Source organism: Protopterus annectens, chromosome 7.part0 (genome assembly GCF_019279795.1).
Source record: "Protopterus annectens isolate FY-2018-M chromosome 7.part0, PAN1.0, whole genome shotgun sequence".
In the NCBI taxonomy this organism is placed as follows: domain Eukaryota; kingdom Metazoa; phylum Chordata; order Ceratodontiformes; family Protopteridae; genus Protopterus; species Protopterus annectens.
The window spans coordinates 912,861,200-912,876,642 of NC_056739.1; the positions used below are offsets into that span (position 1 = coordinate 912,861,200).

Genomic DNA, 15,443 nt, shown 5'->3' on the forward strand with positions numbered 1-15,443 from the left:
TCGGAACTGCTTAGGCACAGTAAGGCCTTGCTGAGTCTAATTATGATGGCTGCCAAAAAAAGTAATTACTAGAATATGGAAATCAAAGTGTAAACCAGCTTTACTAGAAGCAGTGGTGATAGTAACAGAGATAAAATAACTGGAATTGGGATCTTTAGAAAAATTTAGGAAAAAATTACATACAGGGGAGAAATGAGGTTTAAAAGAAGGAAGGGTTTGAATGAGCTACATGATGGCTGACTGATAATGACTGGATGTAAGTGATGTATAATGACTGTAGCTACAGTTATGCCGGCATGGTTTGTAATGTACAATGTTTGCAACTGAGATTTTGTTGGTATGGTTTACTGTAAGACTACCTATGTCATATATGATAATTTAATAAAGATGCTTACTGTTTATATAAAAAAAAGAACGATATCTACCTCCTTTGACTCCTAAGGGAGATATTCCAGTTCTAGCCACAGATAACACGGCAGGCAGAAGCACCGCCAAATAAAAATATTGAAGATACACCTCAAGAAAACAAACTGGCATTAAAAGCTGAAGACAGAAGCTCAATGACACCACCAGTTCCAACGAATGGTGTCCAGCTTTGAAGAAAATCATCTTCTCTTTGTAACTAAGAAACAGCACATGAAGGAAAAGAAAGGAAATACCAACCAGCAGGAAGTGAGTACCCTGACATGAAGATGCCTGTGCAATATATGTGTGTCTAAAATGCATAGAGATTTCAAAGTTTGACAAAACTATGCTGACAGACGTCTATTACACCCATATTTGTCAAAATGCCATTACTTTCCAGAGCTTACACCAATAAATGAAAACCTGCATCATAGTATCAGTTTCCCTGACTGTATCAACTGGGTTTATTATCACTTCCATGAAAACACAAGTACTCAAACACATAGCCATCGACCCCAATACAGCAAACAGCTGTTTATTGAACATTCAAATCAGTGAACATTTTTCCCAGGGCAAAGAGTTAGCTTCCCAACATCTGGAAATTTACCTTTTCCCCAATGCAGTGAGATCTTGGAGTTGGTACATTCAAGTAAGGGGCACAGCCCCCCACTTTGGGGTTGTGTGGGGCACAGCCCCCCACTTAAGTGGGTCAATATACTTGAGAAATGTATGGTTCACTGAATTAGACTTGACTTGCTCCACAGTTCTCCAGATGAGCCATATAACAAAAAAAAGACCTCTTTTCTGTGAAATTATTTTTTCCAGTGTTTTATGTTGCTTGATAAGTTCTTTTACGCTTAATGAAATGGCACAATGGCACTCAGCAAACCCTGATTTGACCAACTGATCGAAAATCCCATAATTTCTCTTTAATTGCAAGTTAAAGAGAACCAGAACAAAACCACTGATGGGAGTTTATGACAGCAGAGATAAGAGACTGGAAGCTTAAAAGTTAGGAAACAAGTTTATTTTTTTCCAAGATGTTTTTGCCATCATACTTGCCTTCCAGTAACTAAGCATCCCCTATTCACACACATTCATTTAATCCCTTTTCCCACAAGTTTCATCTGGTAACAGAGAAACAGCAGCTGGTATGGCCTAACCCCACCACCCAGGTGGAGGGAGAGCAGATGAACCACACTGTGGAGGTCATAAAGCCTTCCTCACATGGGTACATGTTATTGCACACCCACTATCACAGTTACCATCCACTGGTGGCTTGCTAAACCAAACACCAACTCCCAGGCTGTGTACTTACATCCCAGACTTTTCCAACAGGATTTATGTAATATGCAGCCAGCTCTGCCTCACCTATGCTCTACTGTCAATGTTCCCTCAAATATTCAAGCTGCTAACCAAACTCAGGCTGTCTGAGCACAGTAAGGGCTTTATCCCTCTAAACTATTGGTACAGGGAATGGGGGAATATTACACGGGCATCTTCACAGTTACCATTTAAAAGCAACTTATACAATGATAGTCTGAAAAAAAGATTCAACATGAACACTTCTACTACAATTAATGTTATTTTAGTACTCTAGTCAAACAGTTATAAGGGTAATGATGAGTAAAAATACATGCATCATTAAATGACTTAGCCTTTTTTATAATCAAATTTTATAATCAAAACAGCCATATGAAATGTACAACAACTGTCTTTTTTTCAGTTTTATTTACATGATCTAAAGAAAACATTATAAATACTGTAACATCTCATAAAATGTTACTAAAACAGGGCTACTCACCAGTTTGATTGCTACGTATTCATTTGTGTAGAGATTTTTGCCTGGAAAAGAAATACAAAAATTTAATAAAATATATCACCCTGTTGTAAAGAAAGTGAGGTTCTGTAAGATACTATAATACCAGCTGTCTAAAATCATTTTCTTTATAGACCAATCACTTTTACTTCCCCACCGTCCCTCCCAAGGGACAGTCCCTTTGACTTGAGTAACAGTAAGCAATAGATTCTCTACCTAATTAGCAGTCTAACCTATTTACCAATCACTCAAGAAGACACTGTCCAGCCTTCAGAGTGGAACTACCACCAGCTGTTGGAGATGCAACATGAAACATTTCTGCATAATTTCTGAGATGTCAGAAACAAAGCCCCTTATCACTGTCTAAAACAAAATCACCAGAAATAGTTGCACTACAAATACTTATAAAAAAATCAGTTTAGGTCTTTTGCCCAACTGAGTATAAGGACTCTCAGTGCACAGGTTACTTATATATTCTAATAAATCAACCAAGCTGTTCAATTTAGACAAGTGTCTGAAACTACTATATGCTATAAATGCTGTGACAAATGTCTTACTAAAATATCTACATTAAAACTACTCAAGAAAAAAATGGAAGCATTTAGAATATGATGATCATATAAAACCCATTGTGTCACAAATCCATATTAAGTACATTTTAAATATTTTATCTAATCTAAATCTATACATTAATAAATATATCCATACTTTATTTGGCTGCTTTCAAATGTTAAAATAGTGTTTTGATGGTACCAGATAACATTCCTGGCTGCATTTTCATCTGTATCAGAGCCTCTTCGTAAACTGTTCAACCTCAGCTTAACCACAGTTGGTTCCTGATGCCTGGAGAACAGACATTATGACTCCTACATACAAGGATGGTTCCCTCCACAAAACCAGGTAATTACAAGGCCATCAGCCTCACCAGTCTTACACAAAGCCATGGAATGTATCAGGGCAGAACTCTCTTCTGCAGACATAGGCAACCTAACTGACCTAGGACTCAATAAGTTTGATTTTGTGAAGGGCAGGGCATGTTTCCCGAACTTAGTAATTTTTTCTGGAATGGTTACAAAGGCTATGGATAACGATAATCTGTGTTTGCTGCTGATCTTGATCTGACCAAGGCTTAAAATGGTTACAAAGGCTATGGATAATGATAATCTGCGTTTGCTGCTGATCTTGATCTGACCAGGGCTTAAAATGGTTACAAAGGCTATGGATAACGATAATCTGTGTTTGCTGCTTACCTTGGTCTGACCAGGGCTTAAAATGGTTACAAAGGCTATGGATAACGATAATCTGTGTTTGCTGCTTACCTTGATCTGACCAAGGCTTAAAATGGTTACAAAGGCTATGGATAATGATAATCTGTGTTTGCTGCTTACCTTGATCTGACCAAGGCTTAAAATGATTACAAAGGCTATGGATAACGATAATCTGCGTTTGCTGCTTACCTTGATCTGGCTAAGGCTTCTGACAAAATCTTCCATACGGATATAAATGAACAGTTAAACTTAATGAAAACTCCCACTATTGTCCACTGGATTGCAAAATGGATATCCAACAGATCTCAAACAGTAAGAGTTGCTGGTGCCCTCTCTGAATGTAAAAATTGCAACTAGCAAGAGTACCATAGGGATCAGTTCTGGGCTCTCTCCTGTTTAGCATTCATTTTGCAGAAATCGAAGTGAATATTCCTGAACCATCCATGTGAAGCACAGTTCTTCCTTTGCTCAATTCAACTGTAACTTGGACCAACAGATAGGTACTAAAGCTTATCAAGACATATTTGGGATGCATAGCTAGCATTAAAAAGGTCTCTGCAGTTTTTAGCCAAGTATACACACCTATAAAGCAAGGTCTCTGCAGCTGTTAGCCAAGTATACACGTATAAACCATGAACCTAAGTGTAGATGGCCACATTTGCTGATGACTGTAAGCAGGCACTTATCCACTCATTCACTGATACTAAACTGCTCCAAAAAGGCTGGAATATGCACATACCTGGTTTACTAAACATAGTCTCAAGCTAAATGGAAAAAGTGCAGCATCATTTTACAGCCCAGCACTTGCTTAAAACTCATAATAAGCACTAAATAACCCTAGCACTAGCCCCCCTTATACTGTCCAGAAGGACAAGGCTCTCTATTCGTCCACACCACTCAGTCAGAAAAACAGCTCACTCTACCTATTCAGGCATGTCCAAAGGGCAGTTTCCGGTGTACTCTCCAGTCCAACTGGTGAATCTGGGCATTTTGAGGCAATGTTACAACTGCCTCATGTACACAGACAATCCTCCTACCACCAAACACTAACATATGCGAGAGATGCAATTATACAGCCAGACTGGAGGCAAAGCTCTCTTAACCCCAGACTGTAAGACTGTCAAGAGGAGAAGGGTAACACTTGCAACACACCACCAGTCTCACACAGACCTACCTAACAAACAAACACAGGCAAATAACACACATAAATACACGAAAACATACTTGGAGGCTCTAAATAAAAAACTGCAAAAGCAACAGAGACCTCCAAGCAACCTCCACAACCCATCACCAACCATGAAACACATACTTCACATAATCAGTGTGCCACGCAATCATAGCCCTTAAGGCAAAATAACATACCCAACACACTAGTGATAGGCGACGCTATAGTCAAGCACAATGATGTCCCACTAACTAGGCTGGACAAGGAGAAGGTTACAGTTAGCTGCCTGTTGGGCGCCAGGATCTGCCACATCACACAAGCACTCAGGTCACTCCAGAACAAGTACAAATACGACTCTGCCATTGTACATGTTCGTGTGAATGACCTGAGACATACCTCCCTGGACTACATGAAAAGAGACATGGAAGAGCTCTCTGATCATGCAGTCCAGGCAGGTACGATCCTGACCCTGAGTAGCATCCTACCCTCACCAAGAATGACGCCACAGTACAAAGAAAATATTATCAACTTCAACAATTGGCTAAGTTTCTGGTGTCATTCAAAGGGGATCCAGTACCTGTCTGCCTGGGATGACATGCTCGACAAGCCACGTTGCTTCACAAGAGATGGCTTGCACCCGTCACCCTTAGGCTTTCGAATACTGGCAAAGGCTCTTGCCGCCCCCATAGTGCCTTTTTTAGGCAAGGCTCAAAAGTCAAACCCACCACCGTAAATAGCACAAGTAACCAAAAACTGAGGGTAATGCTACTCAATGCCAGAAGTCTAAACCTCAAAATGCACGCACTCGAGGCACTCCTCAGTATGGAGAACATCGATATCTGTGCAGTAATAGAAACCTGGTTTAAGACTTCAGGGAGTACCCCAGCACTACCAGGCTATAACTCATACCATACCTTTCGGCCACAGAACCCGGACCGAAACACAAAAGGTGGGGGTGTATCCATATTCATCAAGGATACTCGCACCTCCAAGTTAGTGGGCGCAGCACGATGAATCAGAGATCATCCAAGTGCAATTAACAACAGGCAAAACTGCAGTCCAAATTGTAGCTTGCTACAGATCACCCACCATGACCCAGGATCCCCATTCCACATTTCTGGAGACACTGGGAAATATGAAGGTCCTACCAAACACCCTAATACTGGGGGATTTCAACTACCCAAACATTAACTGGGAGAACTACTCAAGTACTAACTCCCTTGCCCAACGCTTCCTAGAATTTATAAACTCAAACGCCCTGGATCAACTGGTCAACATCCCCACCAGTGGGAACATATTGGACCTGGTCATCACCAACATGGGTGACCGATGTTCCACACCTGACGTCAACCCCTCGCTGGTTAGATCAGACCATAGACTAATCAATCAGGATATTCACATTCCGCCCCCAACCCCTATCAAGGAAACCACCGTGAAAAACCTTTCAAAAGCAAACTTCACGTTGCTTAAGACCGAAGTGGAAAGGTTCACACCCCCCAACGCCAATGGACAATGCTGTCCAAGCTGCTGAAACCTATACAAAGGCACTCTATGATCATCTCCAGGAATGCATGGATCATGCTATCCCAAGTAAAACCAAGACTTACTCCTCCAAGAAAAGGAAACTAGTCTGGTAGACCCCCTGTCATAAGCAGGCTCTACAATAGGAGGAGGAAACTAGTACAGATAAGAGCAAAATCCCTAGAAGGAAAGACATCCCTATCAGTATCAGCAAGAAACTACGATCCCTCATTAAATCATCCAAGGCTAGCTTCGAAAGAAAAATTGCCAAGGACTCCAAAGATAACCACAAAGCGTTCTTTAGCTATGTCAAGAACCTAAGTGGAAACTCTCAGATCTGCTCTGAGTTGGTGCAGAATGGCACAAAATACACTGAACCAACTGATATTGCCAACATTTTGGTAGACAGGTTTAGTGCAAACCTCACACCCCTCTCACCCCTAAAGGGCCCATAACCATACCAGAAGAATGTAAGGCCCCGGCAATCACCGACATACAAGTTAAAACAGCCCTATCCAAAGCCAAAAACACAGCCTCAATGGGAACGGACGGTGTCCCAGGCTGTCTCTTACAAGAGCTCCAAAATGAACTAACCCCTCACCTAAACACACTGTTTAAGCTCACCCTCTCTACAGGCTACATACCCACAGAATGGCGCACAGCAACAGTTATCCCACTCCACAAAGGTGGTGCCACAACGGACCCCGGGAACTATCTCCCTATAAGCCTGACTAGCCTGGTCTGCAAGGCTATGGAGAGCATCATCACGAAACTCAACAGTGACATTGGGAACCTCCAAACTTTGGACCCCACCCATTTTGGCTTTGTTAAGGGCAGATCATGCCTCCTAATCCTGGTGGACTTTGAGACAGTTACCAAAACATTAGATGAGGGTAAGGAAGTCCACACAGCCTACTTAGACCTCGCAAAGGCTTTCAACACCATTCCCCATTCTGGTATTATAGACAAACTCACCAACCTGAACATTAACCCCTACGTCACGAGATGGGTTGCAAATTGCTCATGGACAGAACCCACACGGTGAGAGTTGCAGACTCTAGGTCCGACTCTAAACCGGTTACAAGTGGCGCCCCTCAGGGCTCAGTCCTAGGAACCCTCCTGTATGCTATATAATTCTCAGAGGTACAGGCAAGCACAGGAGGAGTTTGGCTGACCAAGTTCGCAGATGACTGCAAACTAGCGGTCATAATTGATTCTCCGGCTGATACAGACACCCTCCAGAAGGGTCTCACTGAGACAGATACCTGGTGTCAAAATCATGGCCTCAAGCTGAATGCCAAAAAGTGCATAGTCATCCCGTTTGGAAAAAACAAAGTACCCACAAACTACCACATAGGTGGTAGTCTCCTAAATACAGAAAAAGTAATAAGGGATCTGGGGACCCAAGTAGATAGCAATCTCTCCTTTGATAATCATATTGCCAAGGTGGTTAGAAAATCCTTCTACGCGGCACACCTCATCTCAAAAGGGTTCTCATGCAGAACAAAGAAGGTTATTTTGCCTCTCTCCTCATCACTTATTAGACATCTTATATAACACAACGCCCAATTTGGGATGTCCCTTACAAGACACCTGCAACAGCTGGAAAGACCACAACAGTACCTCACCAAGAGGATTACTGGCCTCAAACAGATGACTTATTCAGCCCGACTAAATAAACTCCAGCTGTACTCAGTTGCTCACCGCTGACTCAGAGGTGATCTCTGCTTGACATACAAGGCCATGTCCAATCCAGAATTGACGGATATGCTCCACCTAAAAAAAAACAAATCCCTGAGAGCCACACGCTCTAGAGATATAAACCTTAACATAATGATAAATAGGACGTGCTGGAGAAATAGATCGCTGACCCAGAGACTCTCCATGCTTTGGAACAAGATTCCAATATACATCAGGCAGAGCTCCTCACTAGCACTCTTCGACAGAAATCTTGACGGGTGGATGGGAAACAGAAAATTTACCCCGGGGTTCACTGCAGTGGCTCTGCTAGACAGAGGCGCAGGGAACTAATGGCTCTGCTGGTCAGAGGCACAAAGAACTAATCTAAAGGGGTGGCGAAAGCCAACACACTCTGGCTAGGCTTATAAATGCCCTTGGGCAGATAGCCTAGTACTTACCTATGAACCTAAAGGCTGTTCCCACCTCTGTGCTACAAGTGGTACTTCTCTTCAGACAGACACTGTCAGAACAGACTTGGGTACCTATGTGGACAACTCTCTTATTCAATCAGTATGTTTCCACTATTGTTCAGAAATCCTTCTATCTGACCCAGTTAATTTCCAAAGGAATACCTTCTCCATACAAAGTAGTCATCTTACCACTGCACTCCTCTCTTATCAAATCCATCATCGAACACAATGTCCCTTTTGGTAAGTAAAAATGCAAGAATATCACTCAAGTAGAAAGGTCCCAACAATTTTTAACCAAAAATATTAGATGTCTTAAATTCTTCAACTATCCCAACAGATTAGAACAATTCGACTTTTACTTAATATCCTACCAACTGCTAAAAAATGACCTTGTTTTTTGAGCCTTGAAAGACCCAATCCTATTTGACCTATTTCTTTGCAAAACCAGTGGCTCTGCAAACTCTCATACTAAAAACTTAAATTTACACCAACAAATAAAAAAAAGACTCATTGGTGGGATACGTTACTAACTCAATATATTCCCAGCCAATCGGATAACTTACCACTGCAGGTCAAATAGAGAACTACTTTGTCTGCCTTTAAGGTTAGTGTTGACAACTGGATGGGTAGACAGATGTACACCTGGTTATCATGTACAGTCCTGCTGGACTTGGAAGGTGAGCACTATTAAGTACTCAAAGGGTGGCTTTTAAGTCTATCCACTTAAAGGTGTAGATGGCTAGGCATCTTATGGTGCCTATTAATGCTTGTCTAGTACTGTTCCTACTGTTGGTTGTTCTTGAGGTAGAGAAAGCATTTGATATAATCAGCTGGGATTTTAAATATAAGGAAATGGTTCCCTGATAGAATAATGGGCTTAATTAAGAAGATATATGAAGAATCAGGGGCAAGAATTAAGTTGCAAGGGTTCCTCTCCAACAAGCTGTGTAAGAACAGAAGAACCATGCAGGGGTGCCCTCACTTTTCTTTGTTACTTGGATTATATTTAGAGCCACAGCCCAAACAATAAAAGGTTCACAGACTCAGAGATATAAATGGTATGGTAATCAACAAAGTCAGCTTTATTTGCAGGTGATATTATTTTGTATTTGATAAACCCATAAAAGGACATTTTGGTGTTGCAGAAAAAAATAGCTGTGTAAAATCTTACCATAACCATATATGTCCTTCTCTTCCATGTTGCAGTATTCTTAGTGTGGGATTCTCCGCCTCAGGTGACCCGAACATCGGCTCCTATACAAAAACTTAAACCTTGTTGCTGCAGGTGCGTGGGACTTTACACAAGGCCATAAACCAGGGACCTTAAATGTGATGTCTGCATGCACAGACCTCAGAACTTAATTGCCCAGTCACACAGTTGAGTAGAAAGAGCAAACTGATGTCCACAAGAAGTGTGAAGTGCCACTTGTTGGCTAGTTTGACCTCAGTCTAGGTGTTGCCCCAAGACGCCCTTTAGACAGGTCAATAGGAATGAAGAAGGAAAGGTGGGAGGGAAGGAATACTGCAACATGGAAGAAAAGGACATCTATGGTTATGGTAAGATTTTACACAACTATTCCACGTCCTTCTATTCCTACGATGCAGTATTCTTAGTGTCGGAGAGTGCCACAGCTTAGGAAGGAGGTAGAGGTAGCTGACTCCAGAAAGCCATGCAGGATTGCCCTAGCAAACCCTGCCCTGGCTCTGGAGGCATGGTCCAATTTGTAGCGTCTGGTAAAGGTACGTATAGTGGACTAGGTGGCTGCCTCCAGAATGCAGGCTGTGTGTCAAGGTCTTTGAGGAAGGCTTTGGAGGATCTACGGCCCTGGCACAGTGAGCTCATACCCCCTGAAGTAGGCCCTTGCCATGGTGGGAAGCAGAAGCACATACATTTTCTGATCAAGCAGGAAATGGTTTATTTGAAGACTGCCTTGCCTGGGGCCCTGGGGTGGCAGGATACAGTTGGTTGGATTTTCTGATTGATTTAGCTTTGTTTAAATAAAACCTTAGTTGTCTGTGAATGTCCAGGGAATGGAGTATCCTCTCACTGTCATTAGTGAGAGAGGGGAAGAAAGTGGGCAGGTGAATGGACTGGTTTAAGCACAGTTTGTTGACCACCTTTGGCATGAAAGAAGTGTTGGTGCGCAGGGTCACCCTGTCCATGTGGAAAATAGTGTAGGGTGGGCAGGCCATGAGAGCTTGTAACTCTGACACCCTTCTGACAGCGGTAAGGGCCACCAGCAGAACAGTCTTCCATGTGCACATTTGGAATGTTGCAGAACTGGCTGGCTCAAAAGGAGACAGTGTGAGCTTTTCTAGGATAAAGTTCAAGTCCCAGGGGGTGGGATGGGCTTTCTTGGTGGTCTGATGTGCAAGACCCCTTTCAGGAATAATTTAACATCGAGATTGGCTAGAAGAGGGGTTCCAGGGGTAAGCAGACAGAAATTGCAGAAAGGTGGACTTTCACTGAGGAGTACAAAAGGCCAGCCTTGAGAAGTTCACACACATAGGTAAGGACTAGAGGGGTATCCGCTTGAAGGGCATCCCTGTGCTTCTGGAGACGCCACTTGGAGAATCTTTCCCATTTTGACATGTAGGATCTCCTTGTAGTAGGTTTGCTGGCCTCCCTCAGGACTGAAAGCACGTCCTCAGAATAGTGGTGTCTGAAGAGAATTAAAAGTTTATCACCTAGAGTGTTAGAGATAGCGTCTGCAGGTGAGGATGAACGAGTGTTCCCTTCTGTTGTGTGAGTAGGTCCACCATGAGGGGTAACTTGTGGTGATTGCCCTTGGCAATTGAAAGTAGTAGGTGGAACCAGTGCTGCCTTGGCCAACAGGGAGTCACCAGCAAGATTTCTGGTTTGTCCTTCCTGATCTTCAGGAGGACCTTTTGAATGAGAAGGAAAGGTGGAAATGCATACAGAAACCGTCCATTCCATGAAATGCTGAAGGTATCCATCCTCCAGGCAAGTGGAGAGTGGTCCCTGGTGCAGAATTTCTTCAATTGTCTGTTCTGGGGGATGCAAACAAATCTACTTGAGGTGTGCCCCACCGGTGGGCAAAGTCTAGAAACATTTCCCTGTTCAGCATCCACTTGCGCTGTAGAGAGGATGATCTGCTGAGAACATCCGCTTGTTGGTTGTCCTGGGAAGGGATGGATGCTGCTAGCAGGGATAAGTTGTTTCAGGAGGCAAGGGCCCAAATTTGGATGGTTATCCAGCAAAGGAGGTAGGACTTGGTCCCTCCTGTTTGCTGAAGTACCACATGACTGTGGTATTGTTGGTGAAGATTTGAAGAGGGCCTGGATGCAGGATTGGGAGAAAAGCTTTCAGGGCCAAAAGGACTGCTGTCATTTCCCTCACAATATGTTTCTTTTGGAGGGTAGGTTGCCAGGTCTCCTGTACCATGAAGCCCTTCATGGTAGCCCCCCCCCCCCCAAGCCTACATCTGATGGGTCTGTATGTATGTATTGAGTAGAGGTAGGGGGATGAAGTGGAAGGCCTGGGTTCATTTGGATTTGTTGTATCCACCACCTTAGTTCTGCTTTGAGGCAGGGAAAGAGTGGAATCTGAAACTCTAGAGGGTGTGCGTGTTGGGACCACACACTCCAAGTACCACTGCAGTTTTCTCACATGCATCCTGCCCAAAGGTAGCATAGGGATGGTTGGCTGTCATTAGACCCAGAACCCACAGGACTTGTCTTGCTAATATCTGTTGGACATGCATCAGGTCTTGGAAGTGGGTAAAGAGGGAGAGAACTTTGTCCTGAGGGAGAAATGCCTGCATCAGGTCTGTTCTTCTGCAACCCAGAAAGATGTTGTCCTGATGAGGGGTTAGGGATTATTTTGGGATGTTGAGTGTGAACTCCAAGCCTTATAGCAGGGAAATGGCAAACTGTAGGTGGTTTTGTAGCGTGTCCTCTCTTTCTACCAGAATGAGGATGTCGTCTAGGTAAGGGTAAATTTTAACGCCTTTGGTTTTGCAAATAGCTATTGCTGAGGCCAGGCATTTTCTAAATACCCTGGGTACAGTAGATAAACCAAAGGGCAAGGATGTAAACTAAAAGTGAGAACAGGGCCCAGTAAAATGCAAATATTTTCTGTGAGAGGGTTTTATGGGGATATGGAAGTAGACCGCCTTTAGATTGAGTGTGGCCATAAAGGCCTGGGCTGGCAATAGTGGGAGAAGGGTTTGTAGGAATAACATTTTGAATGATGGAACTTTAAGAAAAAGGTTTAGAAAGCACAGATCCGGAATTGGCCTCCAAGGGCCGTCTTTTTTTGGGGGACAAGAAATAATCTTGAGTAAAAGCTTTTTTCTTCTTGTTCTGGAGGGACAGGTTCTATAGTTCCATGATTCAGAAGATCCAGTAGGATCTGGGGAATAAGGTGTAGTTGATTTTTGGGGGAAATGGGATGCCCCTTGTAAGGGGCTTTTCTTTCCAAGAGAGGAAATATCCCTCTTGTACTATTGCCAGCACCCAGCAGATTGTGGTGATGGTTCTCCAAAGGGAAAGGCAGTGGAAGAGGTGGGCTGACAAGGGTAGGTGAGCAAGGCAGTCACAAATTGTTAGAGCCATTTCTGTCATGAAAAGGCAGTCTAAGTAGGTTGAGAGGTGGCTGGTCTGGAAGTGGTCTGCCTCTTGGCTCCTTTTTCTATGCCTGGAAGAGGATGGAGTAGAAGAGAAGGGGGTCCTCCTGACAAAGGTAGTCTTAGCAGGGTAATTTTTGTAATACTTGGGAATTACAGACACCAGTATCTGCTTAATGTCTTGAAGTTCTTTACTTTTCTCCTGAAAGTTTTTAGGGAGGTCTGCAGACTGCTTACCAAACAAGAGGTTGTCGTCTAGAAGGGCATCAAGGATTTTAGACTTGAAGTGCTCTGGTAGGGACTGAAGACGTAGCCATGAGTATCAGCGTAGGACTGATGCAGAAGCAGCGGTCCTTGCAGAGGCCTCTGCTACATCATAACTGCATCTAAGAGAATGTCTGGACACTTGAGAAGCCAGGGACAGTTTTGATGTTACCTCTGTTTTGCTGGGGCAGTCAGAAATGGATGACAGGAGGGTAGAAGCTTGGGAAACTAGGTCCAAAACATATTTTATCGTATGGGTTTGATAGTTGATAGCTCTTAAGGCTAGGGTGGGGGAAATGTAAACCTTCTTTCCTATCCTGCCCATGTTTTTACTATCTTTGTCAGTAGGTAAAAGAGATGAGGAGGGAATCAGTCTCTTGACTGCTTGACAGGGGATACAGCAATCACTGCTGGGTCTGCCAGGAGTGATTTTACCAGTAATGTTTGGTCATCTAGCACTTTATAGAAACAGTCAGGTCTTTTAGGAGCTGGTGAGTCTGGGTTTTTTGATGCTGAAGAGAATGCATCAAGGTAGGCAGGAATAACTGGTGGAATGGCTGAAGGGGAGGGTGATTCCACTTGAAGTAACTGAAAGTATCTCTTTTGAGTTTCAGTCATTTGGGAAGTGTCCCATTTAAAGTATTCTTTCATCTTTGTGATGGTCTCCCCAAAGGTGATAATCTCTGGTGGAGAGTTCCCTTCTATGGACTCTTCATCAGGGGAATAATATTCTAGTGGAGAGGCAATCTGAGATGAATAAGTAATGGACTCATCAGAAGAGGAGTAATAAACCTCCTGTTCTTCTCCTTCATGGGAAGTGGGAAGGTGGATGGAAGAAGCGGACGCAGGCCTAGGGTCTGAGAACAGGGATGATGGAGGGGGAAGAGGCCGTGGACCTAAGGGTCATGAAGGCCTACATCAAGGAGTTGGTGAAAGATTGCCAGTTAGGAATTCCATCCGTGTGTGTGTGTGTGTGTGTGTGTGTGTGTGTGTGTGTGTGTGAGGGGGGTGTTTAGTTTTCTGCTTCTTTTTTAAAGGAGTAGTCCTAGGAGAAGGCCTAGATTCAGGGGCTTCAGGTAGTGGCATCCCAGTCAGTTGTCCAGCAGTGACTGGTTAACCCTCAACGTCAGTAGGGACCGACGTCTGAACTATCTTCGTGGACGTGCCAGCCGTTACTTCCAAAGTTGCTTCCTCGAGGGGAGTAGATGAAGTACATGGCTCTAACGGATGTCCCTTATCCCATAAATAGGAAGCTGGCGGGATGTCTGAGGTTGGAGTGGCAGAAGTACCAGGCCTTGGCAACTTGGCCTTTTTTCGTGGTCATTCCGCTGGGGCGGCCAACTCGGGATCCATCCTGAGGGCTAATTTTTTAAGCCTCTGATTTTCTAGGTACAAATTAACGGGCGGCCAGATGGCTTCTGAGCATCTTCAACACAAAGGATTGGCAAACAGGGAAAGAGGTACAGTCGTGTTCTTGGCCTAGGCAAAATACGCAACAGTCGTGTGTGTCCTTATGTGAAATCTGACGCCTGCAACGGTATTTACCCTTCTCAGAAGACATCAGCTAACAGAAGTAAAAGCAAACCAAGCTCAAGCAAGTGAAACAAAACAAAATCCCCACCAGGTTACTTAGCTTTTAGACGTCTTGAAAGTAGAGGAGCGAAGTGATCGGTGTGACAGTCGACTGCGGCTGAAATGTTCTGGGGTCTGTGCATGCAGACATCACATTTAAGGTCCCTGGTTTATGGAACTAAGTGTGATGTCCCACTCACCTGCAGCAACCAGGCTTAAGCTATTGTACAGGAGCCGAACGTTCGGGTCGCCTGAGGCAAACAATCTCACACTAAGAATACTGCAACATAGGAACAGGAGGACATCATTTTGTGACAGTTTCAAGTCTTTTCAAGATACACATCAAAGACAAAACAAAGGCGATAGCGGTAAACTATGTACCCACACATGAATTAGTTCAGCAATACCAATATCCATGGGGACATGATAAAAATGAAATATTTAGATGTATGGATTAAAAAAAAGATAGTTACACATGTGGGAAGAAATTAAACAAAACCTAACAAAAACTGAGAAGCTGGAAACTTGATTATAGACACTAAAGTATAAGAGTAAAATGTTTTAATCCTTTTATTTTACAGGTCAAGCATATTTTTACTAACTATAGAAGCTGCAGAAGAGAATTAACAAAGACTTGAAGGAATTTATTTGGGAAGCAAAGAAGTCATGACTTAAATCATCACATCCGAG

General features: G+C 43.3%; 1 protein-coding gene across 1 annotated transcript in view; it reads right to left on the bottom strand.

Moving 5' to 3' along the window:
* CSNK1G1 (casein kinase 1 gamma 1) overlaps nt 1–15,443 on the bottom strand; it is a 1,702,676-nt gene that overhangs the window by 1,568,959 nt on the left and 118,274 nt on the right. Inside the window, exon 2 of the mRNA XM_044077488.1 lies at nt 2,210–2,250. Within this exon, the coding sequence (XP_043933423.1) occupies nt 2,210–2,250 (41 nt within the window). The remainder of the gene's footprint in view (nt 1–2,209; nt 2,251–15,443) is intronic.